This window comes from Candoia aspera, chromosome 2, assembly GCF_035149785.1.
Source record: "Candoia aspera isolate rCanAsp1 chromosome 2, rCanAsp1.hap2, whole genome shotgun sequence".
Classification (NCBI taxonomy): domain Eukaryota; kingdom Metazoa; phylum Chordata; class Lepidosauria; order Squamata; family Boidae; genus Candoia; species Candoia aspera.
In genome coordinates this window covers 102,981,557-103,008,987 of record NC_086154.1, presented here as the reverse complement: position 1 = coordinate 103,008,987, position 27,431 = coordinate 102,981,557, and the positions used below count along the sequence as shown (strand labels likewise).

Sequence of the window (27,431 nt, the reverse complement as noted above, 5' to 3'; positions counted from 1 at the left end):
AAAACCACTAATGACATGTTAAAACATATTTGCCCTATCTGTCTTCAAACATTCTGGAGGTTGCAAATGCCATCTTTTAGCTGCATTTAAGGAGGAGCATAATGAATACTTTTTTTATAACAGTTTAAAGCTTTAGGTTGATATGTGAATGGCAGTATTTTACACAGATGCCAGATAAATCTCTTGTAATTCTGACAGTGCCCAAGTTACTTCATGGGTGTTTTGTTTTGTTTTCTTTTCTTTTCTTTTCTTTCATTTTAAAGAAAAATAATCTTCCATGAAATAACTACTAGTACAGAGGGCAGGGGGTGTTCCTTCCATATTAGTTTCACTTTTATTGTTACTGTTACAGTATTTTTCCAACCTGAAAATGCTAGTAAATGTGGTTTGCATTATGCTACGTATAAATATAACTGCCTGAAATGATATGTGGATCAAGTTAGCGTGTGCTTTCAGCACTGGGGAACTGCCAGGATTCTCATGTTTGTGGTGACTTTTTAATTTGTTACGAATGCTTCCTTCATTATCATTCACTCAGAAGTTAGCCCAAGCCATTTGAAGCAGTCAGGTTCACCCACAGTAGCCCGTTCTGTGGGTGAACACAAGGTGTCAGCATACCAGGTCAGAAATGTGGGGCCCCGAGACCTTAATTAACGACAGGCTTCATAATTAACTACAGGCTTCATACAATTGACCGTTGCTGCTCTCACAATTGCTGTGGTTCCCCAGCTAATGACTGGTTTGTTCTGTTGTTACAGAGCAGAGCTAGACAGCCTTTTAGTGCTCCAAGTGCAGCATTCATGTTTCCGCAGTTTGGTGGGCCAAGGCTGCACTCAGGAAGTGGACAGGGCCAGAAAAAGAGGCCAGGAGCAAATGAAGAAAGTGGCAGGGGTATAGCAAAGAAAGAAAGGGGGGAGAGGGTATAAATTAATACTTACTAAATGAAATACATGAACAGCATCTTTTCCTTCCTTCCTTCCTTCCTTCCTTCCTTCCTTCCTTCCTTCCTTCCTTCCTTTTTTTGATGCAAATGAAATAAAACCCGAGTCAGGGCAAGGACTTTTGATTTGATGCTATCTACTTTTGTAGTCATTTATAACTGCTTTAGATCATTGGGTAGCTTTTCTTAGCCACAAGGATTGGTGATTCTGTTTAAGTACGTAAAAGGATTAAGACTACAAATATGTAAGACTGGACTTTAATTATTGTAGATGCTATAAAGTCAGGACTTTATAGCTTTTCTTTTGTGGTACATTGTGGAAAGACTGGAAAACTCCTATTCTCTTCTTCCCACCTCTCCTATTTTTGGTGTCTTGCATATTGGCCCTTTCAAAAGAATTTGAATCCATCTGGAAATAGTGTGACATTGTGAGAAAAGAACCAAAAGATCAAAGAAGTTGTGTCTTCCAAGTCTGTGTCTTTGATCTTAAAGAGCTGCTGTCCTTTAGAATAAACAGGATAAATGTTCATAATTTAATTTCTGGAGCATTACCATTGATAATCACTGTATAATCAAAAACCACATCACTGCTATGCCTTGGTACCTTTTTTGAAATAGAGTTTAGAAGAATATAGGGTAGGATATGCTATGCTTAGGGGACGTGGTGGCGCTGCAGGTTAAACTGCTGAGCTGCTGAGCTTGCTGATTGGAAGGTCGGTGGTTCGAATCTGTGTGACGGGGTGAGCTCCCGTTGCTAGTCCCAGCTCCTGCCAACCTAGCAGTTCGAAAACATGCAAACATGCATGTGAGTAGATTAATAGGTACCGCTTCGGCGGGCAGGTAATGGCGTTCTGTTTAGTCATGCCGGCCACATGACCACGGAAGTGTCTACGGACAAACGCCGGCTCTTCGGCTTTGAAACGGAGATGAGCACCGCCCCCTAGAGTCGAACACGACTGGACTTAATGTCAAGGGAAACCTTTACCTTTGCCTATGCTATGCTTTGGGTAATTAGTAGTATCATGAAGGTTCACTGATAATTATGAAAGCAAATTAGAATAACCTGTTCTATAAAATAATACCTATTTCTGTTTTCAGCAAGAACTAGTTGTTTGCCTTTAGGCGCTTTGGGAGTAAGTGGAGATGGTTCAGGGGAATGTCAGAAACAGCTGTGTATGTTTGCCTGAGATTTACGTATTTTATGGATATGAGATAGCTTTGACTCCCTTTTGTCTTACCTTAAGTGAACAGAATATGTCCTGTTCATGCCTCATCAAGGATTTGTCATAATTCTTGATTACTACTTCGTTATAACTGGTGATTTAGAAACAGAATATACCAGCTGGATTATCAGGTCCCAGGCTATGTCTGCAAACAGAAAAATCTGTTTGAGACTTAACAGCTGAACAGATGTTACACTCAGGGAAATGGAACATGTTGTACCCTGCGGGGTCTGTGACTGTCACACAAATACTCTTCAGAGTGACTGCATTGAACTTGCCAGAGTAAACTTGCTCTTTTTTTCTCTACTGTAGACTTTGAACCTGAGTTGAATCTTTCTTTCTAGAATTAAGTGTTGGATAGTTGGTGTTTTCTGGGAGAAAGTATTCCATATTATACAAAATGCAGGAATTTATTCCATGTAGAAAGCCTTGACTTCTATTATTAAGCTCTACTTGTGAATCACTTATTGGTGTAACCAAACACATTTGCACAGAGTAGCTTTTATGGATTTTAAAAAGGGGTAAATTTTAACCAGCACCATCACAGGCTAGCACCTGTATTCATTTAAGAATGTTTCAGTCATACTGTAAGCCTGTGGCACTGTTTTTTCCACACAGTATAATCAGCCCTTCACTGAGATGGTTTTGTCAGATGTGAAAAATTATTTTTGACCAGTGGTCCAAACCTGTTTGGCCTTATAACACAGATGACTCCTGCAACCCCATGGAACCAGATAAGCAGTTCTTTTTGGCCAGTTACATCTCCTCTGCTATAACCATGTTCATGGAGAGTACAGTACATATAATTATAAATAAATAAAATGTATAGGATTTTTTAATAAGTTTTTCTATTCAGAAGACAGAACTCCAATCCTGGTTAATATTGCCTTTTGGATTTAATGTGTTTCAGATGGCCTAATAACGATGGCCTTTTCCCTCTGAGAGAAGCAGTTTCAGCCAAAATAGGAACACTATGCATTTGATACAGTATGATTGATACTCTACATATGAAGCCCTTTGTTAGACAGCATAGATTTTCCTTCAACATCATTCAGGGTGGATACTGCTTTTCACATTCTTGTTTGGGTTTGGGTTTTGTTTGTTTTAAGAGATGAACAGATTGTAGCATAATGCTGTTTGTAGCATTATAAGGCACTTCAAGAAAGCTACTCTTTAGCAGAATGAAATCTTGCAGATTTTAACATGCAATTGCTTTTGTTTCTTTAAAACACATTAGGTAAGCATGCTCCTAAGACCTTACTCAGTTTTCATCTGTGTGGATAACAAGTCAATTGCCATGGTTTATTAGTTAATTGTTATCAAGAGGTGAAGGCACAACAAATAAAATATAACACAAAAAAGAATAATATTCCAGCCTCCAGTAAAACATAAAACTAATTCATTGGTTGCCTACAGTCACACTATGGGCCAAAGGCCATTGGAAAAAAATGGTCTTCAGGTCCTTCAGAATGGACAAGGGTTGGGGCCAACCATACCTCCAGGGACAGCATATTTCAAAGTTTAGGGCTCTTACAGAGAAGCCCTGTCACCTGATCTATATCCCTTGTACCTCCTCTGGTGGCAAGACTCAACAGGTTCTCTATAGATGTTCAGACCAGATAGGCAGAATCATAGCCGGCAAGACAGCCCCTGATGTATCTCTGGGCCATGCTGTATGGGGCTATATAGGTGATATCTAGCACTTTGAGCTGGGCCCAGAAGCCTATTGGTGGTCAGTGCAGCAACCTCAGAATGTAAGTAATTCTACAGTAGTGGGTTTCCCCAGCTGTATTCTGGTTACTATATTCTGCATCAGTTATAGCTTCTGAATCATCATCAAAGGCAGCCCCAGACAGATCACATTGCAAAACTTCTGTCATATGGTGATCAGAGCATGAGTTAGTGTCTCAAGAGCTTCCTTGCCCATGGCATCCAGGGATTCCTGACAGGCAGCCCAGCTCAGGACCGCTATTACTTGTGATAAGCTCATGGTCACCATGGAGGCCATGAACTCATGAGCCGCTCCAGATTCCCCTTTTAGGGCATGAAGATTAAGGTTACCCAGGATCATAAGCCTTGAGGACTCCAACACCAGGTGTGAGATGAGATCCAGATGCACTGAAGAGCCGCTGCTGAGCAGCTAAGGGATCAGCACACCAGCAGCAGCTTTACCTTATCTCTGGGCACCAGTTTCAGCCACAGACACTCACAGTCAGTCACATCTGGGATAATGCTACCAGTCATTGCGATGATCACAGCAGCCCCTCCTCTCCAACCTTGATGTTTTGGCTGCTACAGGACCTGTAATCAAGTAGGCAGATTTCCAACAGGACTATGACCCTATTTACTGCTTTCTATTTCCATTGTAAGGAGAAAGTTTAATTCCTGCTTTTGCACAACAGAACAACTGTAACATTACCCAAAGCAATAAACAGAATTGCAGGCTGTTTCTTCTCTTTTGTTACAGTCCTTCCTTTTCCTTAGCCCATTCAGCAAAAATACTACCGTTAACATTTGCTAATGGCTTGAATGGGGATAAGTTCACACGTCCCACTGAGGCAGAATTAATCAATCTGTAGGCTTGCCTCCATTTGCAAGTGGTGGGTTCACACAATAAAACTTGTCATATAACCACATTCTGTCATAGTTTACACGTGTTGTGTGAAATTAGGCCCCTGTGTTAGTGCTTCACATGTTTTCATTGAAAGCTGCATATAGTTTTCTTGGCTCAAAAGCTTGTGAAAAAAATATAATAAACATTGCGATCCACTAAATTAAATTAGCAAAATCCACAATTGGTCTTGTAAAATGGGTCAAATCATGTTTCAGTTTATCAAATTGTTGGCTTGGTCCATTTGATTAAAAGTTAAATTAAAGGCAGACATCTCTTCCTTCTTAGCATTCTAACAAGATTTGTGCAGAGCCAGTCCTACGGTTATTTTGTGATTCTGAATAAACACTATGAAGTGAGTGGTCTGTGTGGGGCTATAAAAATCCACACCAAATGTTTAGATGTGTCATTAGAAATAATTTCTTCCGTACTTTTGAGAGTTGACATCGTTATGGCTGGAACACTAATAAAATCCATACTTTAGGTTTATAGAGTTTTGATAAAAAAATTTTTCCAGGGCAATACATTTTGAGTACAGATTTCTATATAGCAGTGCATGGTGTAATTAAAATTTAGCGCAGGAAATATATGTATAACTTCGTAGAAGCAGTATCTGAATTTCAGGATGGATGTTTAATGTGTAATATATTTAATGCAAATCACGCTTATTTCCAACTATCTACATAATCTGCCTACAGAGATTCACCAGATTTTCCGTACTTCCATCATGCTACGGAAGAAGCCAGGAAGCAACATAGGGGTGCAGTGTGTTTTGTCTTTCTTTTTCATCCGATGGTCAGTTTTGCTGGTTACTAAAGTATGCTACGAAAGATGCACACTTCTACAGATGCTGATTGTCAAATTGTCATAGCTTAAAAATGTGGGAAGTTTAGGGCAGGAGAAACTCTAACAGATGTTGGTCTTAGATCCTTCACTGATATCTTCCAAATTCTTTGTCCTTGTTTTTAAACAGCCCTCTGCTTGCTGTCTCCTTCGGAATCTGCTGTGCAGTTCCAGCAATAACCTTGCTGATCCTTGGAGTAAATCCTCTTATTGGTGCCTTAGGAGCCTTCAACATAGTCCTGTACTCCTGCTGCTATACGCCTCTGAAAAGAATTAGCATTGTGAATACGTGGGTAGGAGCTGTGGTTGGTGCCGTTCCTCCAGTTGTGGGCTGGATAGCAGCAACTGGTAGTCTGGATGCAGGTGAGTATGAAGTGAAAATCCATCATATCACAGACAGGAATGGGAACTTTAAAAATTCCTTTTTGCTTTGGGACCAGCAGAAAGCAACTATATTATGGAAATAAGTGCTTTGTTTCTCATGAGTCTCTGTTGCAAATAAAATATTCCCTTTTTTATCAACACTTGCTGAAATAGTGTTTACATTTTCTAGAATCTACACTTTCCATAATGTAGTGCATAGTACTCCCCCCTACATACTGCTATATGAATAAAAATCAAGATTATCTCTGTTCCAGGACCTGTCAGATACCCCCAAACATGCATAGAGTTTTTTGGACAAAATATGCAGGGGCATGGGACTGACATCCAATCCCAGGGTGGAAAAGAGTCTTTAGCAAGGATGAGATCACTCCAAGGAGAGTAAAACACTTAAAAATAATCCATTTTAATAATAGGCTGTTATATCATGGGAATGGCTCCAGGCATGGAGGCCATGGAGTTTGTAATAGTGGGTGATGCAATAAAATCACAGAAAAATGGGTAACAGGCATGTAAACCACATGGTAGCTTGGCTTCTGGTGCAAAATTGATGGAGTTCATACTTTATTTTAAAAAGCTGGTAGGTAGTGCAGGACTGAAGAGGAATGGTATTGATGTATTTATGTGGTCATGTAAGATTCATCTGTCACTGCTAGGTGCTGTAAGAGGTTGACACTCATGGCTTGCAGGATATATTTCTTTAAATGCTATTTATTTAACAAAAGTCCCCTTGGCAAGACTGAATTGAGAAGTTTCACTACATGGATTAGACAATGGTATCGAGAAGAGAAGTGAAGTAGACACTGGTGGACATTTTGGGCTATTTGTACAACAGCTATACTTGAACCAAAATGAAACCAGGCTGCTATTGCTTAACGTCAGTAGGATGGCAGAGCAGTTTTCCAACTGATCTCTGGGTGAAACCAGGAACCGGGGATCGTTTGGTTTAGAAAGAATCATCACCAAAGGATTAGAGTGACTTCCTTGTACCAGAAGTTACACATAGTGTCATGTGCGCCGTTTCAATGTCTTTGATGCATCGTAACGTTTCGCATGTCATTAATTGGATGCGTGTTTCAGTTGTCTAGGGAGGATGGGAACCATTATCTTTTGGCTTTGCTTTGGAATGTATTTGTATTATCTACTGCGCTCAAGGTTACTTTCCCAGGCTAGCAACTCTGACGATTGCTAGCACCTGTGCCGGGCGGGGCTGTTACGAGGGAGGCGGGATACGTTTGAAGCAAGGGTTTAAGTTTGTATTTGGCGCGCTTTTGCTCATTCTCAGCTTTCTCTGTATTTGTCTCTCGTACTTCAATAAATCAGATTTCATTCAGCATCCTCTTGTGAGTCTGAGTATTTGGGGCTAGGGCAATCATTACATAAAGCTGAGAATATAAGTTCCTAACTCCGCTGGCCCCTGTCCAGGAAAGACAAGCGTCTAACCCTGTGAGGGAGAGAGCCCGCGATGACTGAACCCGACATCATGATGATGGAGGAAGGGGAACCGGACTCGACCGTGAGGCAGTCCGGCCGACCGTCCCAGGGTGGGGAGCTGTCAGCCATCCGAGAGGAGGCGAGCTCCGAGTCGGAGAGTGAAGCCGGGGGGCTGAAGACGGCCCCAGAGACCACCGTAACTTCGGCGGGCGAGCTGCTCACCTGGGATGAGACCCAAGGAGATGCCACGGCAACGGGGGGTCCCTCCTGGAGGCAGAGATACCCATTATCCCCCAACGTGGTGCAGGTGCAGCCAACGGAGGGCTCACCCACTCCGGATCGGATCCGAGTGTTGGAGTCCAAAATGGATTCGTTGGAAGCTATATTGAAACAGCTGAGCTTGGATGTGACCTCGTTGCGAGAGGTCCGGGAAGAATCAAGCCAAAGGCATTCAACCCCCTCGTCCCAGGGGCTGTCCCCGGAACGGCGACGGGTGGTGCGGAGGCGCGAAGGGGACCAGTCGGTCCAGATGGAAATCGCAGCATCGCCAGGGCGATCGCCCCGGGGCCCCGTGCCGCCCCGAGCCAGGGAAACACGAGCCGCGGCAGCACCGGTGGTGGGGCGCAGCGCGGCGGGAGGCGGCATGCGAGACTTCCCTGTCAAGTTTGATGGGGATCCGACCAAACTCTCGTTCTTCCTGACGAACGCGAAAGCCTACATGGAAGAATGGGGGGCGTTTTTCCAATCGGAAAAGGCAAGGATCATCACCATTGCCACCAAACTGAAGGGGAGGGCGGCAGACTGGTATGTCCAGATGTGCCAGTCGGAGGCGCCTGAACTGGAAAGTCTCGAGGAGTTCCTCGGGGCGTTGAAGCAACACTTCGAAGACCCCTTAGCAAAGGAGAGAGCAAAGCGAGCCCTGAAGGAACTCAAGCAGGGGTTCAGATCAGTGGCTGATTATGCTTTGGAGTTTAAAGCGCTAGCTGGGAAGGTGGATGACTGGTCCCAGGCAACCATTATCGAGCTCTTCAAGGATGGCTTGAATACAGAAGTGCTACGATGGTCCCTGGGGAGGGACGACCCATACACGCTGTATGAGTGGATCCTGCTGGCGGGGAGGGCTGAACATGCCCAGGAGATCTTTGCCCAGCGGAAGACCGCCAAGTCAGGGCGGGAGGTGAAGCCCAGCCGCCCATCGACCACCGGGGGGAAACCGGGACAACGACCCTGGGACGAGGAGCGGGAGAAGCGATACGCAAAAGGCTTGTGTCTGAGATGTGGTAAGGAGGGGCATCGAGTGGCAGCATGCCCAAAAGCGAAGGTAGAGGAACGGCCCGGAAAACCGCCAGCAAAATCCCCTGCATTGCCGAGGAAACAGAAAGCTGCGGTGGCTGAAACCGAGGGAGACGATGTGATGTTCTTCGAAATTGAGGGGGAGACCGAAATCCCGCAGCCGGCGGGAAACGCCAGCCACCTGCTCTAAAGGGCGCCGCTGGGCAGGTGGTAGAGGACGGGCGCGAGCCTCCATCGGTGAGTGGCACTTACCGCATACTCATGGTGAAATTGAAATTGGGCTCCCAATCCAAGACTGTGGAAGTATGGGCCATGATTGATTCGGGCTGTTCCCGGTGTCTTATGCACCCCGACGTGGTGGCAGCTTTGGAGCTCCCCACGTTCCCTTTACAGCGACCCATCGCTTTTACTCAATTGGATGGGTCCGTGGCAGGGGGCAAACCGGTCACCCATTTTACAGGGCGTGTAGCCTTGCAACTGGGCAGTCACCAGGAAGGGTTATCTTTTGTAGTGGCTCCGGTTGGGGGACCATTGGTGGTGTTGGGGGTACCCTGGTTGGTGCAGCAAAATCCCCAAATAAACTGGGTCTACCGAACTATCACGTTTAGGGATGGATTTTATCAAGCGGCAGAGGGGAAGGGTGCCCCAGAGGAGATGGTGGGGGTTGCGGCAGCTGCGACTCCGCCTTACCCGGCCTCTCCTCTGGAAGGCTTGCCGGCTGAGTACAGGATGTTTGCTGATGTATTTGGTGAAAAGGAAGCTGACCAGTTGCCTCCCCATCGAAAAACGGACTGTGCCATAGAACTGCTACCCAACACTCAATTGCCTAAACCAAAAATTTATTCCATGACGCAAAAGGAACTGACTCTGTTGAGGGAATTTGTGGACAAAAATTTGGAGCGCGGATTTATTGAGCCGGCGAATTCACCCGTGGGGGCGCCGGTTCTTTTTCGCCCAAAAAAGGACGGCACATTGAGACTTTGTACGGATTTCCGCGGATTAAATGCCGTCTCAATTTCCAACAAATATCCCTTGCCATTGATAAAGGACATGTTGTCACATCTGGCCAAGGGCAAGATCTTCTCTAAACTGGATTTAAGAGAAGCCTACTATCGTGTACGAATCAAGGAGGGTGATGAGTGGAAAACTGCATTTAATTGCCCGTTGGGAGCCTTCCAGTATAAGGTGTTGCCGTTTGGGTTGGCTGGGGCCCCTGGGGTATTTATGCAATTAATCAATGAAGTTTTGCATGAACATCTGTTTAAAGGTGTATTGGTGTATTTGGATGATGTATTGATTTATACGGAAACCATGAAAGAGCATGTAGCTCTGGTAAAGAAAGTCTTGTGTAAACTCAGATCTGCTGAATTGTATGCAAAGCTATCAAAATGTGCCTTTCATCAGACCCAAATTGACTACTTGGGGTATAGGATTTCTGATAAAGGTATAGAAATGGACCCTGCCAAGGTGCAGGCTATCATGGACTGGGAGAGTCCCCGCACCCGCAGGCAACTTCAAAGTTTCTTGGGGTTCAGCAACTACTACAGATTGTTCATCAGGGGGTTCGCTGAGATTGCCTTGCCCCTAACGGAGCTGCTTCGAACAAAAGGGGTGGGAGATACTAGGAGAGTCAAAAATCCCGGAGCGCTGTTGAGGTGGACGCCCGCTTGTCAAACGGCGTTTGAGCGGCTGAAAGCAGCGTTCGTCAAAGAGCCCATTTTACAACATCCTGATCCCTCCAAGCCTTTCGTGGTACAGGCAGATGCCTCCGATTATTCTATTGGGGCATTATTGATGCAAAAAGATGAGGCAGGATGCCTCAAACCCTGTGCCTATCTATCCCGCAAATTCTCCGAGACTGAGAGACGTTGGCATGTTTGGGAGAAGGAGGCATTTGCAGTGAAAGCTGCATTAGAAGCTTGGCGGCACCTATTGGAAGGGGCAAATCATCCCTTTGAGGTCTGGACTGATCATAAAAACTTGGAGGCTCTTAGTACCCCTCGAAAACTGAGCCCTAAACAGGTTCGTTGGGCGCAATTTTTCAATCGCTTCAACTTTCAGTTCAAATTTATTCCAGGGAAAAAGAATTTCTTGGCTGATGCCTTGTCCAGGCAACCTCAGGACTCTGGGGCGGCGCCAGATGTGGTGACCACCCTCTGGACGGCGCCCCAATTGGGCATGCAGGCTGTGACGCGAAGCCAAACGCGCGCGCAGCAACCGCCTACCACAACCGCTGCTCAGCCAAGCACTTTGTCAATTCCCTCCCAGTTGCAACAAAAGTTTCTAAAAGAGCTGAAAACTGATACTTGGTTGCTTGAAAATAAAGATACTGTTACTTTTGACAGAGGCTTCGCTTGGAAATCCGACCGCCTCTACGTTCCTGAAACCCTCAGGAAAGATGTGTTAACACGTTCCCACGATGACAAACTCGCAGGTCACTTTGGGTTTGTGAAAACCCTGCACCTCGTTCGGAGGCAATTCTGGTGGCCTACATTACGCAAAGATGTCAAAGACTACATTGCTTCCTGCACTGTCTGTGCAATGTCCAAGCGCAAGGTGGGCAAGCCCCAGGGACTGCTGCAGCCGGTGGCAACCCCCTCTTCCCCTTGGGAAGAAATTTCCATGGACTTTATTGTAGAGCTCCCACCCAGCCAACGCAAAACGGTCATTTGGGTGGTCAAAGACTATTTTTCCAAACAGGCTCACTTTATTCCTTGCGTGTCCATTCCGTCGGCACGTCAATTGGCCCGCCTGTTCCTTGTACACGTGTACAGGCTACACGGATGTCCCTCCCGCTTGATTTCGGACAGGGGTACACAATTTACCTCACAGTTTTGGCGGGCTTTTCTCAAGCTGTTAGGCACGAAGCAAGCCCTGTCCACGGCTTGGCATCCTCAGACGGACGGGGCCACTGAGGCTGTTAACTCTACTCTGGAGCAATACCTTCGCGCTTTTGTGAATTATCAGCAGGACAATTGGGTAGACCTCTTACCATTTGCTGAAGTAGCTTACAACAATGCAGTGCATCAAAGCACTGGACAAACCCCGTTTCGAGTGGCTCTGGGTAAAGATTTTGTACCTATCACTGATCTCCCACAACCTCCTGCCAGTGCAGTCACTACAGATGATTGGTCAACACAACTGGCTGACTCTTGGCCAATGATTCAACAGGCATTGGCTGATGCACAAGCAGATTATAAACTGTATGCTGATCGGAAACGTGCCCCACACCCTGCATTCCAAGTTGGGGACTCGGTCTACCTTTCTACCAAGTTTATCAAATCTGCACAACCTTCAAAGAAACTGGCACCTAAATTTGTGGGTCCTTTCCCAATCGTTGCTCAGATTAACCCTGTGACTTTTAAACTTGACTTGCCTCATAACCTGAAACGCTTACACCCTGTTTTTCATTGCAGCTTACTCAAACCGACTATTCCTTCTGATCGCTGGCATCGGCAACCTCCACCCCCCACCCCCATCATGATTGATGGTCAGCAACACTTCGAAGTTAAAGAAATCCTCGACTCTAGACGCCTTCGCAATACTTTGCAATATTTAGTTCGTTGGAAACATTTCCCTCATCCTGAGTGGGTCGCTGCACCAGATGTGGCTTCCCCGCTTCTGGTGGCCCGTTTCCACTCCGCTTATCCCTCGAAGCCTGGTCCCTAGGGGTATTTTTAGGGAGGCGGTATGTCATGTGCGCCGTTTCAATGTCTTTGATGCATCGTAACGTTTCGCATGTCATTAATTGGATGCGTGTTTCAGTTGTCTAGGGAGGATGGGAACCATTATCTTTTGGCTTTGCTTTGGAATGTATTTGTATTATCTACTGCGCTCAAGGTTACTTTCCCAGGCTAGCAACTCTGACGATTGCTAGCACCTGTGCCGGGCGGGGCTGTTACGAGGGAGGCGGGATACGTTTGAAGCAAGGGTTTAAGTTTGTATTTGGCGCGCTTTTGCTCATTCTCAGCTTTCTCTGTATTTGTCTCTCGTACTTCAATAAATCAGATTTCATTCAGCATCCTCTTGTGAGTCTGAGTATTTGGGGCTAGGGCAATCATTACACATAGTCTGTGACTTTCAGCAACACTGTGTTTGGGTATGTCAAAAACCAAGCAAGCTGTTAGTGTGCATCTGTCCTGTGAAATTAGCTATGCCTGATCTTTTCCTGTTTAGCCTTTGCCATCAGCATTTTCACATTCCTTTAAAATCTTGCTGTTGATTCACTCCTAAGATATGAGCAGTCTTTTAATAGCCAGGAGCTGTGCTTAACTTTCTTTCTTTCTCTTTCTTTCTCTTGAATTTTAGAAAAAGTCTGAGGAGTTTGTTTAAATATATACGTTTAGCCAATTTTAGGCCTTACATTACAATTGTTTTCCTGGTTTTTAACAGCTGTGGCCAAAGGCGGCTCCAGGGCTACAAAAGGCCTCAGGTGACCCCTTCTGCCTTTGATGTCATGTGAAACCACCTGTTACTGATCATTATTGTCCTGTCCCAAGCCAGTCTCCCACACACATGCACACTGAGGGGTTTAAATGAAAGACAGTTTCAAGCAAAGGCAAGCAGGGAGTGTCTCCAAGTGCACCCATGGAGTAACAAAATCCCAGTCCCTATTGGGCTTACTTGCAAAGGATTCCAAACAGCCAGACTCCAAGTGGTGAAAGCAAAAGCATAGTCAGGTCATCATCCAGGAGTCCAGACATCGGTGGTCAGCTGGTCCGGGTTCCAGGGCCAGAGCTTCCACAGGCAATAGGTTCAGGAGACCAGCACACAGCAGTTCCGGTAAGCAAAGTGGTTGTTTCCAACAGAAGGTTGCTGGCAACAATAGCGCTTCAATAGTATCTGCTGTGGGTGTAGACAGTCAAGGGCAGAAATGACCCTGACAGGTGAGAAGCCATGCAAAACGCCTTTGCACTCCTTGGCACTCTGTACAGTGTGCTATAGGACTGGGAGAGGTCCTGGATCCAGCCCCTCATCATGTTCCCCTGATTGCTAGGCTCTTCCTGCATCAAGTGCAGCATCTTCCAGCTCAGACTCTTCTGAATCCAAACTGGCCCTGACAATTCTGACTGTAAAATTTGGACACTGTGATACAGGAGATGAATTTCATTTTGTTGACATAGAATGTACCCTGTATTGTGTGCAATGCTCCACATGATAGAAACTCCCTTTGAGAAAAGTTCTTTTGCTGCTAGTCTGCTCAGTTGCTTGCTTTTGAAAATAAAAAATGCTACCAGCTTCTCCCATTAAGGCCATAGAGGATTGTTTTGTTTGTTGTTGTTGTTTTTACTAATGGCAAATTCTTGTTCTTCTGTGTGTAAAATTCTGGACTGTTGAATAGCAGAACTAAAATTTACAAGTAATATATAAAACATCATATTTGCTCCTGCAGAACTTTTGATTGGAAGGAGTTCTGCAAAATATTTTGGTCCACATGTACTTAAGTGATTTGCGCTTTTCATCAACTTACCATTCTCCCAGCTGTGAAAGTAATTCATAAATATTATTTCTTCATGTCTTATTGAGACTGTATCAGAAAGCAGTCCTCCTTTGGCTCCAAACGAAAGCTGCCATGCCATGCTGTTCCCTCAATTTCCCCATCCCTGTGGCTCAGAACCTACAGAGGAGTGGCATCTCATACCACTGAAGCTGTCATATAGGAGTCTTTAGATAGCATCCATGAAGAAAGGAATAGTTTTCACCATGGTTTTGCACAGGCAACTACTTTGGCTTGCTTGGCTTTGCAAACGCCGCTATTTGCACACTCTTTAAGCATTCTTTCACGATATCTCCCACTAAATAGAAATATGTCCAGACCATGCCAGGTCTGTCTCACTTCATTCTTTTGTTGTTGTTGGACTTGCATGCAGTAGCATTCACTCTGGGAGTTGTATTGAATTGCCACTTTCTGTCATTTGGTGTGCTCTGGGTCTTTTCTGTGTAATTTCGTTGAAAGTTTTGATTGCATAGGTTACACATTCTCTCATTGTCTGTTTGGCATTTATATTTTCATTATAAATGTTGGAACTTCTGTCAGAGCATATAAGTTTTAAATGTAAACAATAATTCATTATTTATGTATAATCTCTAGGGTGGGCAGTATAAAAATCATTGTAATAAATACATAATTACTAATGCATAATCTAAAATAAAGGGCAATTCCCAAAATATGTACTCTAAGCATAACTCGTAGTTCAGGGCTTCATTTCATAAGAATTCATTCAAATGTTTGTCTGGAAGAGAGGAGAAAAAAAGGGGATTAAAAAAAAACCTTATTTTTTGAAGAGAGATTGTGAATACCTTTGTCAGTGTGGCAAGGAGGCAGACTTCCATACCAGATTTCTGGAATCCATTAGTACGTCATCATTAAGAGTCCCCTTTTTTGGGGGGAGATGGGCAGTGATAGAAATTTGAATAATAAATAAATAAAATAAATTAACTAGCATATGTAATTTTAAGTAAAAGGGCAGAAATACATTTGTGCCTGGTTAAAAATAGAGAAGGTAAAGTTACTCTACTGAAAAAGTAATTCAACAAGGAAAAGAGAACTAGGCAGAAATATATCCAAAATTTTACTGGTACTTGCTGTACCTTATTTTTTATAGGAGAAGGAATTTGTTTATTTGCTTTGTTAAATCTAGCCATTCAGAGTGAATCATCAATTCATTATTTGGGCAAGATTTTATTATTAATATACCCCTCTTCTTCTTGATTCACAGAATACTATTTAGTTCTATTTAGTGGTTCTGCAATTCCATGACTAGAATTGTGCTGTAAACTAGAGAACCTAAAAACAAATTTCAACTTTGCAAAAAAGAAATGAAAATGCAGTTAATCTAGACAGAGAATGACTAGTCAAAGGTATTTGTATATTTACAGTCCTGTTCTGAAGGTGGAGTTAATTTTTGTTCAGATTAAAGATAAATTGGGATAATTCCAATATAGCACAAATATTAGTATTTATGGAGAACTTTTCTTTTGAAAATGCTCCTTGAATCCTAACTCTGTGTTTTATCCCTTCACAAAAATTAAAAAAAAAAATTGAAAGTACAAAATAATGCATCAAAAATAGAGAAATCTCCAAATCTAAATTGGTCTTATTTAGCTGAATAATTCACATTTGTAGTATTACTTAATTTGCTTAGTTTCATTTGGAAAAAAAAAGTCTAGTATAGGTTTGGAATTCGGATGCAGATATTTATTATGCATTGAATTCAAATCATTACTGTAGTCAATAGACTACCATTAATTCATATATATAATGTGCTAGTTGATTAAAAAAATAATTTTCAATTTTGGGTATGTTTTCTGAGTTATACTTTCATTATTACAATTATTGTAATATCAGTTATTATTCTTACAAAGCATCTCAGTCATCTCTGCCTTAATTCTGTAACTTTATGCAGTCATCTGTCCTGTTTATCAAAATCTTGTCTTTATTTAGCTCCAAACAGCAAGTAGAAATTTAAAATAATCAACTTAATATTATACACTTCAGCAAAGGATGGTTACCTTGTCGTGGTGCTGGAGCTTGAGCACCTCAATGATGCCATGAGCTAAACCGTGAAGGGCCACCCAAGACGGGAAGGTCATGACAGAGAGCTCAGACTAAATGCGATCCCTGGGGAAGGTAATGGCAACACACCCCAGTATTCTTGCCATGAAGACTAAATGGATTAGTACAACCAGAGATATGTCGGTATACCATCGGAAGATGAGACCCCCAGGTCAGAAGATGGTCAAAATGCTACTGGGGAGGAATAGAGGATGAGTTCAACTAGCCCCATATGTGATGACGCAGCTAGCTCAAAGCCGAAAGGACGGCTAGCGGCCGACGGTGCTGGTGGTGAACGGCGAATCCGATGTTCTAAGGATCAACACACCATTGGAATCTGGAATGTAAGATCTATGAGCCCGGGCAAATTGGATGTGGTTATTGGTGAGATGTCAAGATTAAAGATAGACATTTTGGGCGTCAGTGAACTGAAATGGACTGGAATGGGCCACTTCACATCAAATGACCACCAGATCTACTACTGTGGACAAGAGGACCACAGAAGAAATGGAGTAGCCTTCATAATTAATAGTAAAGTGGCTAAAGCAGTGCTTGGATACAATCCAAAAAACGACAGAATGATCTCAATTCGAATTCAGGGCAAGCCATCTAACATCACAGTGATCCAAATATACGCCCCAACCACAAATGCTGAAGAAGCTGAAGTAGAGCAGTTCTATGAGGATCTGCAGCACCTACTGGACAACACACCTAAAAGAGATGTTATTTTCATCACAGGAGACTGGAATGCTAAGGTGGGCAGTCAAATGACACCTGGAATTACAGGTAAGTATGGCCTGGGAGAACAAAACGAAGCAGGACGTAGGCTGATAGAATTTTGCCAAGACAATTCACTCTGCATAACAAACACTCTCTTCCAACAACCTAAGAGACGGCTTTATACATGGACTTCACCAGATGGACAACACCGAAATCAGATCGACTACATCCCTTGCAGCCAAAGGTGGCGGACATCTGTACAGTCAGTAAAAACAAGACCTGGAGCTGACTATAGTTCAGATCACGAACTTCTTTCTTGCACAATTTAGGATCAGACTAAAGAGATTAGGGAAGACCAACAGATCAGCTAGATATGAGCTCACTAATATTCCTAAGGAATATGCAGTGGAGGTGAAGAATCGATTTAAGGGACTGGACTTAGTAGATAGGGTCCCGGAAGAACTCTGGACAGAAGTTGGCAGCATTGTTCGGGAGGCGGCAACAAAATACATCCCAAAGAAAGAGAAAACCAAGAAGGCAAAATGGTTGTCTGCTGAGACACTAGAAGTAGCCCAAGAAAGAAGGAAAGCAAAAGGCAACAGTGATAGGGGGAGATATGCCCAATTAAATGCAATATTCCAGAGGTTAGCCAGAAGAGATAAGGAATTATTTTTAAACAAGCAATGCGCGGGACTGGAAGAAGACAATAGAATAGGAAGGACAAGAGACCTCTTCCAGAAAATTAGAAACATCGGAGGTAAATTCCAGGCCAAAATGGGTATGATCAAAAACAAAGATGGCAAGGACCTAACAGAATAAGAAGAGATCAAGAAAAGGTGGCAAGAATATACAGAAGACCTGTATAGGAAGGATAACAATATTGGGGATAGCTTTGACGGTGTGGTCAGTGAGCTAGAGCCAGACATCCTGAAGAGTGAGGTTGAGTGGGCCTTAAGAAGCATTGCTAATAAGAAGGCAGCAGGAGATGATGGCATCCCAGCTGAACTGTTCAAAATCTTGCAAGATGATGCTGTCAAGGTAATGCATGCTATATGCCAGCAAATTTGGAAAACACAAGAATGGCCATCAGATTGGAAAAAATCAACTTATATCCCCATACCAAAAAAGGGGAACACTAAAGAATGTTCAAACTATCGAACAGTGGCACTCATTTCACATGCCAGTAAGGTAATGCTCAAGATCCTTCAAGGTAGACTTCAGCAGTTCATGGAGCGAGAATTGCCAGATGTACAAGCTGGGTTTAGAAAAGGCAGAGGAACTAGGGACCAAATTGCCAATATCTGCTGGATAATGGAAAAAGCCAGGGAGTTTCAGAAAAACATCTATTTCTGTTTTATTGACTATTCTAAAGCCTTTGACTGTGTGGACCATAACAAATTGTGGCAAGTTCTTAGTGGTATGGGGACCCCAAGTCATCTTGTATGCCTCCTGAAGAATCTGTATAACGACCAAGTAGCAACAGTAAGAACAGACCATGGAACAACGGACTGGTTTAAGATTGGGAAAGGAGTACGGCAGGGCTGTATACTCTCACCCTACCTATTCAACTTGTACGCAGAACACATCATGCCACATGCTGGGCTTGAGGAATGCAAGGCTGGAGTTAAAATCTCTGGAAGAAACATTAACAATCTCAGATATGCAGATGATACCACTTTGATGGCTGAAAGTGAAGAGGAACTTAGGAGCCTTATGACGAAGGTGAAAGAAGAAAGTGCAAAAGCTGGCTTGCAGCTAAACCTCAAAAAAACCAAGATTATGGCAACCAGCTTGATTGATAACTGGCAAATAGAGGGAGAAAATGTAGAAGCAGTGAAAGACTTTGTATTCCTAGGTGCAAAGATTACTGCAGATGCTGACTGCAGTCAGGAAATCAGAAGACGCTTAATCCTTGGGAGAAGAGCAATGACAAATCTCCATAAAATAGTTAAGAGCAGAGACATCACACTGACAACAAAGGCCCACATAGTTAAAGCAATGGTGTTCCCCGTAGTAACATATGGCTGCGAGAGCTGGACCATAAGGAAGGCTGAGAGAAGGAAGATAGGTGCTTTGGAACTGTGGTGTTGGAGGAAAATTCTGAGAGTGCCTTGGACTGCAAGAAGATCAAACCAGTCCATACTCCAGGAAATCAAGCCAGACTGCTCACTTGAGGGAATGGTATTAAAGGCAAAAATGAAATACTTTGGCCACATAATGAGAAGACAGGACACCCTGGAGAAGATGCTGATGCTAGGGAGAGTGGAGGGCAAAAGGAAGAGGGGCCGACCAAAGGCAAGATGGATGGATGATATTCTAGAGGTGACGGACTTGTCCCTGGGGGAGCTGGGGGTGTCGACAACCGACAGGAAGCTCTGGCGTGGGCTGGTCCATGAAGTCACGAAGAGTCGGAAGCGACTAAACGAATAAACAACAACAAATATTATACAAGAAAAAGAAATACAGATTGTAAGAGAATAACCCTCATTACAGAAAGTATTGCCATCTACAGTCGGACTTTTCTATTATTACCGCATTTCCGTATGAAAGCAGTAGGTCCTGCTAGCCTTGCAAGAGGGTGTCTAGGTCCCAACTTTTGCAATGAATCCTAGAGACTGTTTAGCATGGTATTCCCATGCTGAGACAATGTATCAAATGTGAAACAATCCAGTTTGCAAGAGGGATCTTTGCCATAGTAGGCTTTATCAGGTAAGGGGATTTATTCTGGTACTGTGGTGGTGGTGGCAGAGCAGATAACAGCCTGGCAACTCTGTTAGACATTAGAGACCCGCAGTGGCCTAGAGACATTGGTATTACTGGGCTCAAGAATGTTTTCTCAAGGGACTATTTAGTTTATCTCAGACACCCCACTTCTGCCTTCTATTTTCCTGAAAGACATCTTGCCCTAATTTTCATTCATTTTCAGATAATTTAAATAATTCCTGGGGCTATGGAATTTATAGACTGCCTGTGTGTACTAATGTTAATCACACTGAGGCTGATTTTCAAATTGCCTTGACTTTGTAATTCAAATTGGGTCATGGGATAAACATTAATTATGTCAGCCCACATCTATTTACAACGGGATTTTAAAGTGGGCACTTCTTATCAGTAAGTGACATGTGGCAGATGGATAGGCTTAACAACAAAACACCAAGAGAAAAGGAAAAAGACAATTGTATGTGACCCTTCCTCTTGGTAGAGCCCTCAGCTGCCCAGAAGAAGGGTAGTAAAGAAAACACCTCACTTTGTTTGGAAGCAGTGACACTGATGAAACTTCAAATGAAGTTTCCTTCAGTAGGTAGGTAGGTAGGTAGGTAGACAGACAGACAGACAGACAGGAACTAGCTTGTGTTCTGAACCACCTTCAGGCAAAATGTGTAACTGAGTAAACACAGAAAAAATTGTAAAGCCTCTTTGCCTGAGGCATGTTACCCTGGTCATGAAGAATTATATAGAGATTTTTGCTGCAATAGTTCTTTAGTAAAGCCCTGAAACTTTTCATCCTCCTCAAAAAAGACAATGACCCAAGAAACATCTTACTCAATTTGGAAAAGAGATAGACATCTCAGCACTGATGGATAGTGCAGGGTACATGAAGGCAAAATACTGTGCTGTTTGTCTAATAAATATGGAGACAGTGCTAGTAGGCAGTTGTTTTATATTTAATAAGGCAAAAGTCAGTCAATTCTTCCCCACCCAGCCTCATGCTTTCTTTTGCAAACACAAAAACAGTAGTGATTCTGCCATTGAGATACCTGAGATGCAATCAGAGTCAATGCCCAGTCAATAAATCCATTGCCATCTCCACTGTACACAGCTGTATTAAGTTCCTAGTGCTTTCAAATAAATATATATATATATTCAACCACCCATATGGGACAGCTGCTCCAGTTTGTCCTACATCCTGAGTCTCTATTAAAAAGTAGTCAGCAGGGGGCACCAGAGTAGTAGCAAGAACAAGTGAGTTGACTTGACAGTAGTGGACAGTAGTGTGTGAGAATAATAGAACTGAAATTAATTTGATTAGAGCCTCATTAACTGAACCAATGTTATGGAAACATACTGTAAACATGTTGTGAATACAGTCTTGGACCCTTGTTGAAAATTCTAGTTCAAGAGGTGATGAACTCCTATTTTAATTACTGCAGCCTCATCCTCTCTAATCTTCTACTGTCCACCTTCCATTCTCCTATAGAAAGTGTAGAGCTCTCTACTGCTCAATCTTTCCCATCCTTTGGGCAAGATAAATCCTTCCATTTGTCAATCCAGTGGAAGCACTTGGTCTGTGCCTGCAAGGTCTTGCCATTCTTCTTATTTCTTGCTCCTTTAAATTCTGTTGTTGTTGATTCAAGGATGGAGGAAGAAGACAATAGCTGGTAATAAGGAAAGGCCATAGGAAGCCTTAGAAATACCATCCATCTGGGGACCGTCAAACAAATGTGGTTACTAGGAAGTAAATCTCAAGTAAGATGTCTTGACTGTACTGGAGTCTTTGACAACCCCACAAAATTCAGTATAGTTTGTGGTGGATGTTTGATCTCCCACTGGAAATAAATCGGACTTTCACCGAGAACTGGATCAGAACCTAAGCTTCTCATCTTCTTCTGGTTTCCCTTAAATAAGAGATTAAATCATCTATGCCATCTACTTTCTTGGGAGTGAGGGTGAAGAAATTATTCCATAAGGCCGGAAATCTAACTCACTTATCCTGAGATCATACTGGATATTTTAAAAAATAAAAACCGTCTGAGACTTACTCTGTTCATATAATTATTGGGAAGTAAGCTCCAGTGAACTTGAAGTGGGTTATCATTCCCAGATCAGCCTAGATGGAGCTCCTGCTTTAATCGGGCTGTGCACCAGTTCAGATGGGAAAAGGTGATCGTTTGTATAAAAGACTAAGCTAGACTAAGGTAACTCAGTGATTCCTGTGGTCGACTTACTCCTGTAGAGAATTGATGCATTCAGGTTTGCTTTGAGGTAGAAGATTAAAAGTGAAATGTCAAAATGAAGTTCATATTTTAAATGCTTTCCTTAGGGGACTTTGCAGTTGTGTTCATACCACAGGCTTACTGCACTGTTAACAGAGGCATGGTTTATTCTGCTATTCCAATTTCCTGAGTATCCATGTCACACTGAACTATAAACTGTCATGCAGGCAAGGTTCATACAACACATAAGACTGAAATGTGACTAAGATAATTTGTAGTTCAGTCTGTCATGGAAACACAGAATGTGATTTGGAGAGATAGGAAGTTTAGGCTGGTTCAGAGCTGTAAATCAACTAAGGCTTCTGCAAGAGTCAACCCCTCCCCCCTCTAATTTACTACTTCTGTATGCCATTTCCAAAAGCTCTGAGCAGCTGACAGTCAAAACCAATTCATAAACAAAAAACAGCCCCTCAAAAATAATAATTAAACCTGTGTGTAATATAAATAAAACTTAACAATTATCAAAACTATCAACAGTAGACAAAATTACACACTCACTAGTTTCAGATCTTCATCACAGGATGCCAACTGGATCTCCATAGAGGAGGAATCCTGAAGTGAGCCAACAGCAATAAAAAGATGTCCATTTCTGGGATCCCATCAGAGAAGATTTTAATGTAGGTGGGACCCAGAGGGAGTTGGCTCTATTGGATCTGATGGGATGGGCAGATCAAGGATGAAAGAGCAGTCCCCAGATAGCCTGGTCTGAAGCTATGTAGGGCTTTAAAGGTGATACCCAGAAGCCCACTGGTAGCCAATGCAGTTCTTGAAGCAGTAAGATCACCCAGCTATATTGGGGTACACCTATCACTGTCTAGGCTGCCATATTTTATACCAGCTACAGCTTCCAAATGCTTTTCATGGAGGTAAAGACTGCATTACAGTGACCCAAATGGGAGCTAACTAGAGCATGAGTGATTATAAACGGGGCCTCCCAATCCAGGAATGGCCACAATTGACACACAAGGTATAATTGGCAGAAGCCCACTTGGCCACAACTGCCATTTGCTTCCTGAGCAGGAGTTGTAAGCCCAAGAGGACCCCTAAATTGCAAGCCACCTCACAACAGGAAAGTGCAGCCCTGTTCTGAATTAAGGATGGAACTAATCTGGAAGTGTTTGGTCCACAAACCCAAATCCAAAGTCTTGAAGGGATTCTGTCTGTTCATCATCAAGTACTGGGTTAGCACCTCTAGTGCACCACCTATTTGGCCTGAGGCCAAGAAGTGTTATTGGGAATTATCCACATACTGATGATACCTGACCACATGCTCAAAGAGGACCTTCCCCAATGGTTTCATGTAGAAAGAGAAGTGTGGAAAATAGAAACCCCTGAGGCACTCCACAAAGTAGAGGTCTTCAGGCAGATCTATATTCCACCACCAACACTTGCTGGAACCACTTCCCTAGGAAAGAGGGGAACCTCTAAAGAATAATGCCTCCCACTTCAATCCCACAGAGGCAGTCTAGAGGTATAACATGCGCAATTGTAAACAAAACTGCCAAGATATTGAAGACCTGGAGGGTTACACTACCCTGATCTTGGTCTCTCCAAAGACATCCAGAAATGTAACCAATGCAGTTTCTGTGCTGTATTCTGGCCTGAAGTCTGACTGTCAAAGGTCAGATTGGAGTGGCCTATCATATCCTCTTCTGGAAGAGAAGCCTGGTAGCAGTGGTGACATCTGACTTGTTCTCTGCTACCTTCTTTGGCATTCCTCCTCTGTGACTCCTTTCGAGGCCCTGTACAACCAGAGTTGTTGAAGGTGTGGGACAAGGACTGGACAGCAAAGGAAACCACAAGACGTCATCTTCCTGTGGACCCCAAGGTGGTCTCCTCCCCTGCATTCCCTGTATGTATGAGCTTGTTTAGGATCTTAAAACATCATCCAGTCCTCATCGTGACTCTGCAAAGCCTGCCTTCATTACTGTTGTATTGGCACAGCAATGGGTGAATGACGGTATAAATTATGGTTAGTCACTAGTGAGGAAATGGCCTCTATTCTCTTTCCCTTTATTAACACCCTGTATCATTTTAAATGATAACGTTCAGGCAGGGACCTGTCATTTTCTTTGTACCCTATAAAAGACTATGTAAATCATTTGTGTTCTATACATAGTAACTTTTGAATATTTTGTCATTCCAAACAATGACTTTGAATCAGTAATTATTGAAAACAAGTGAAATGTAGTGGTCATCGTCAAATTGTTAAGTTTCGTATTAGCTATATTTTGCTCAGTATGATTCTATCAGGTAACTTCCAGCTCTATTACAGTCAGAAGCAATAAGTGTGTTACTGGTAAACTACAAAGGTAAAAATTTACATAGCCCAAAGGAGCCCATTTGGCAATGATCTAATCAATTAACAAATATATCTCCCAATGTTCTATTTCCCATTTGCTGAAAAAGCATCCTAACCATTTGTTATAACAAACAACACATATAGCTGTTTTTTTATATAGAAAATAATCCAAAACTTATGATTATGTAGCCTGTATGACTTTGGCATGACATAATTTATATCTATTTGGGGAGCAGTTGTAAAATTAAGAATTTCTCTTGTAATTCACTACATTCATATAAAAAAGCTAAGCAAGATCCCTTTCTTGATGGTGTATATTTCCAAAAGCAAAAGCTCTACATTACTGAATAGGAGAGAGTTACCTTGACATAGGAAGAAGGGGCAAACCACTTCCAAAAAACCTTTTGACGTGTCATACGGTGCAGAAATTAAACTAACCACATACTTCAGGAATTTTAACAAAATTTTCAGCCTATTATAGCTATACCTTTAATTCTGAAAAATAGTTTGCCTATTTTGCTTGATCAGTTTTACTGATGGTTATATTCAGATAATGGAAACAGAATTCTTTATACATAAATAAGGCTCAGTAATACTTTGGCTCATTTTCCAGGTCAAATGTGAAAAAACTATAATTATGTAATTGCCAGTAGTGTTTATCCTACAGTAAATTGGTGCAGCTGAATTTATGTTTGTTTTCTAATTCTAATCTCAGTTATCTAGGCCAATGTTTCTTAAAGTGTGGTCCGAGGACCTTTGGGGACCCCAAGACCCTCTTAGGGATCCACAGAATCAAAATTATTTGCCAGATATTGAAGACATTTGCAAAAATTTAAAACAATATCACTCTTCTCATTATTTTTTTATTTGTTAAAAAATACTGGGTTTTTTCACAAAAAATATTTTATTCATGTTAATATTTAATGGGTTTAATATTCTTATTTTTACATGATTCAATAAATAACTATTCTATGAATGTGTCAGTTTTAATTTTAATATGGTAAATATCGATAAATAGAACCCATACAAACAAAAGCTCTTTTGGGGTCCTCCATAATTTTTAAAAGTGGGAAGGGGTCCCGAGAACAAAACGTTTAAGAAACACTGATCTAGACTAAGGGAGATTAACTTATTTAGTATTATGTTAGCTAGGAGGACCTAGGTTTTTTTATCAAGACAGATGAAAATAATCACACACCCTTCTAAATAGAGGCTCTTAAAGGCTGAACTTAAACTTCAGAATGCCTACATCATCTTACATAACTGTAAAGATTTCTTAGACATTTATTCCCCACCACCACCACCATGCACACATACTTTCCCACTAAGTTAGCTTTTAGAAAGTGGAAGTAATTTTAAAATTCCTTCATATTATTCAAGAAGAATTACCTAAATTGTGCTTTTAGCAAAACAGTGTTTTTTGGGTAGCCAAAGCAGTAAACAATGCCTTTAGGAACTGTAATAAGACTTCAACATCTGTTTTTGAGCTCACATTGTTACCATTTGGTGTTTATTTTACATGCCAAGTTGGCCATCTCTGCTATACGCATATGAAGCCAGAAACCAAGACATTGAATGAGGTAGCAAATTGGTTTGAAGCTCCAATTATATGTTTTTGGCCTTAGTCTAAAATTGTGAATGGTAACACAGTTGAACAAACCATGCTACATTGCAAGACTTTTCACATCCCCCAAGGGCAATCTTGAGTGGAAAATAACTTCATTGTTCCCAAAACATTATTACCATAAGTCTTCCATTCAGAGACATATATACAGACATAATAGGAATAAGAGATATTTTCCTGTGGTGCATGTGCACAGCAGATTTATATACTGATCTTCAACAGAATGGAGAATAGCTACTTCTGACATGGAGGGGGATTAGCTCAAACAGCTGTTCAAGTCCAAAGTTTTTATTTTTAATACAGGCACATAGATTATAAGAGAAAAAATGGCTTGAGTATTGGAGCAGAATTATTTTTTTAATGGCAATTGAAGATAAGAGAAGTTACTATTAGCCCAAAAAGAGGGGAAGGAAGTATATACCATGGGAAGTATTTCTTAATGCCAGAAAAACTCAAGTCCTGGTGAAAATACTGGGTGGTGGGAACAAAACTCATAGCTTTTAGATACGGAAAGGAGAACTAATTAATGATATGGGGAATTAAAAAAAACTTCACTTTGGAATGGGTCATGGATCATAGAGAAAGCTCAGGTTTGGGTTATACCAATTAATGTGAGGGGGAAAAAAAGATTTGAGCACTAATTTATACGAGTAAGTTATCTAAAAATATCCAAATAATGATATATCCAAATGCACGTATGGCTCAAGAATTTCTCACAAGAATGATAAACTAAACTGATGCTTAGCCAGAACCAAAACAATATGATATAGTCAAAAAAGAGCTAAATGGCTGCATTTGAGTTAAAACTATTGACAGCATCTCCTAATTTAATTTTAATTGTCTGATAACTGCAGTCCAGGGCTTTTATTTTGTTTGCTTGTTTGTATGGTGCCTTCAAGTCAGTTTTTGACTCCTGGCGACTGCCTGGACAAGTCCCTGCAGTTTTCTTGGTGAGATTACAGAAGTGGTTTGCCATTGCCTCCTTCCTAGGGCTAAGATGGGGTGACTGGCCCAAGGTCACGCAGCTGGCTTCATGCCTAAGGAAGAACTGAAACTCACAGTTTCCCGATTTCTAGCCTGGTGCCTTAACCACTGCACCAAACTGGTGTAGGGTAATATTTACTGTAATACTTACAGTTCTACTTTTTAGTGTTTTGGGTTTTCTTTGTTAAATAATACTTTATGGTTATAGTTGTTTTATTTTTGTTACCCACTTAGAGATTTTAAGGGAATAAGTAGCTTTTCCATATAAATAAAATATGTAAGTCCATTGGCCTCAAAACGTGGCAGCTTCCCTATGTGGGTTTGATTTCATAACATACAAAGCCATGCTTTGGACTAAATGAGTGGCTCGTTCAGTGGCTCAAAGCCTGGAATAGTCTAGTCCTGAATAAGGAAAGGAGACCTCGGGCACATCTCAGTTACTTGGTGGAGTTAAAACTGGCTGAAGAATACAGAAATCAAGTACTAGATGTAAGCAAAAATGCTAAGCATTATGGTGTGCCTTACCA

General features: G+C 42.2%; 1 protein-coding gene across 1 annotated transcript in view; it reads left to right on the top strand.

Annotated features, from left to right (window-relative positions):
* The window catches only part of LOC134489760 (protoheme IX farnesyltransferase, mitochondrial), a 143,137-nt gene that overhangs the window by 112,461 nt on the left and 3,245 nt on the right, over positions 1-27,431 (top strand). The window contains exon 6 of the mRNA XM_063292626.1: positions 5,748-5,980. Coding sequence (XP_063148696.1) covers positions 5,748-5,980 — 233 coding nt within the window. The remainder of the gene's footprint in view (positions 1-5,747; positions 5,981-27,431) is intronic.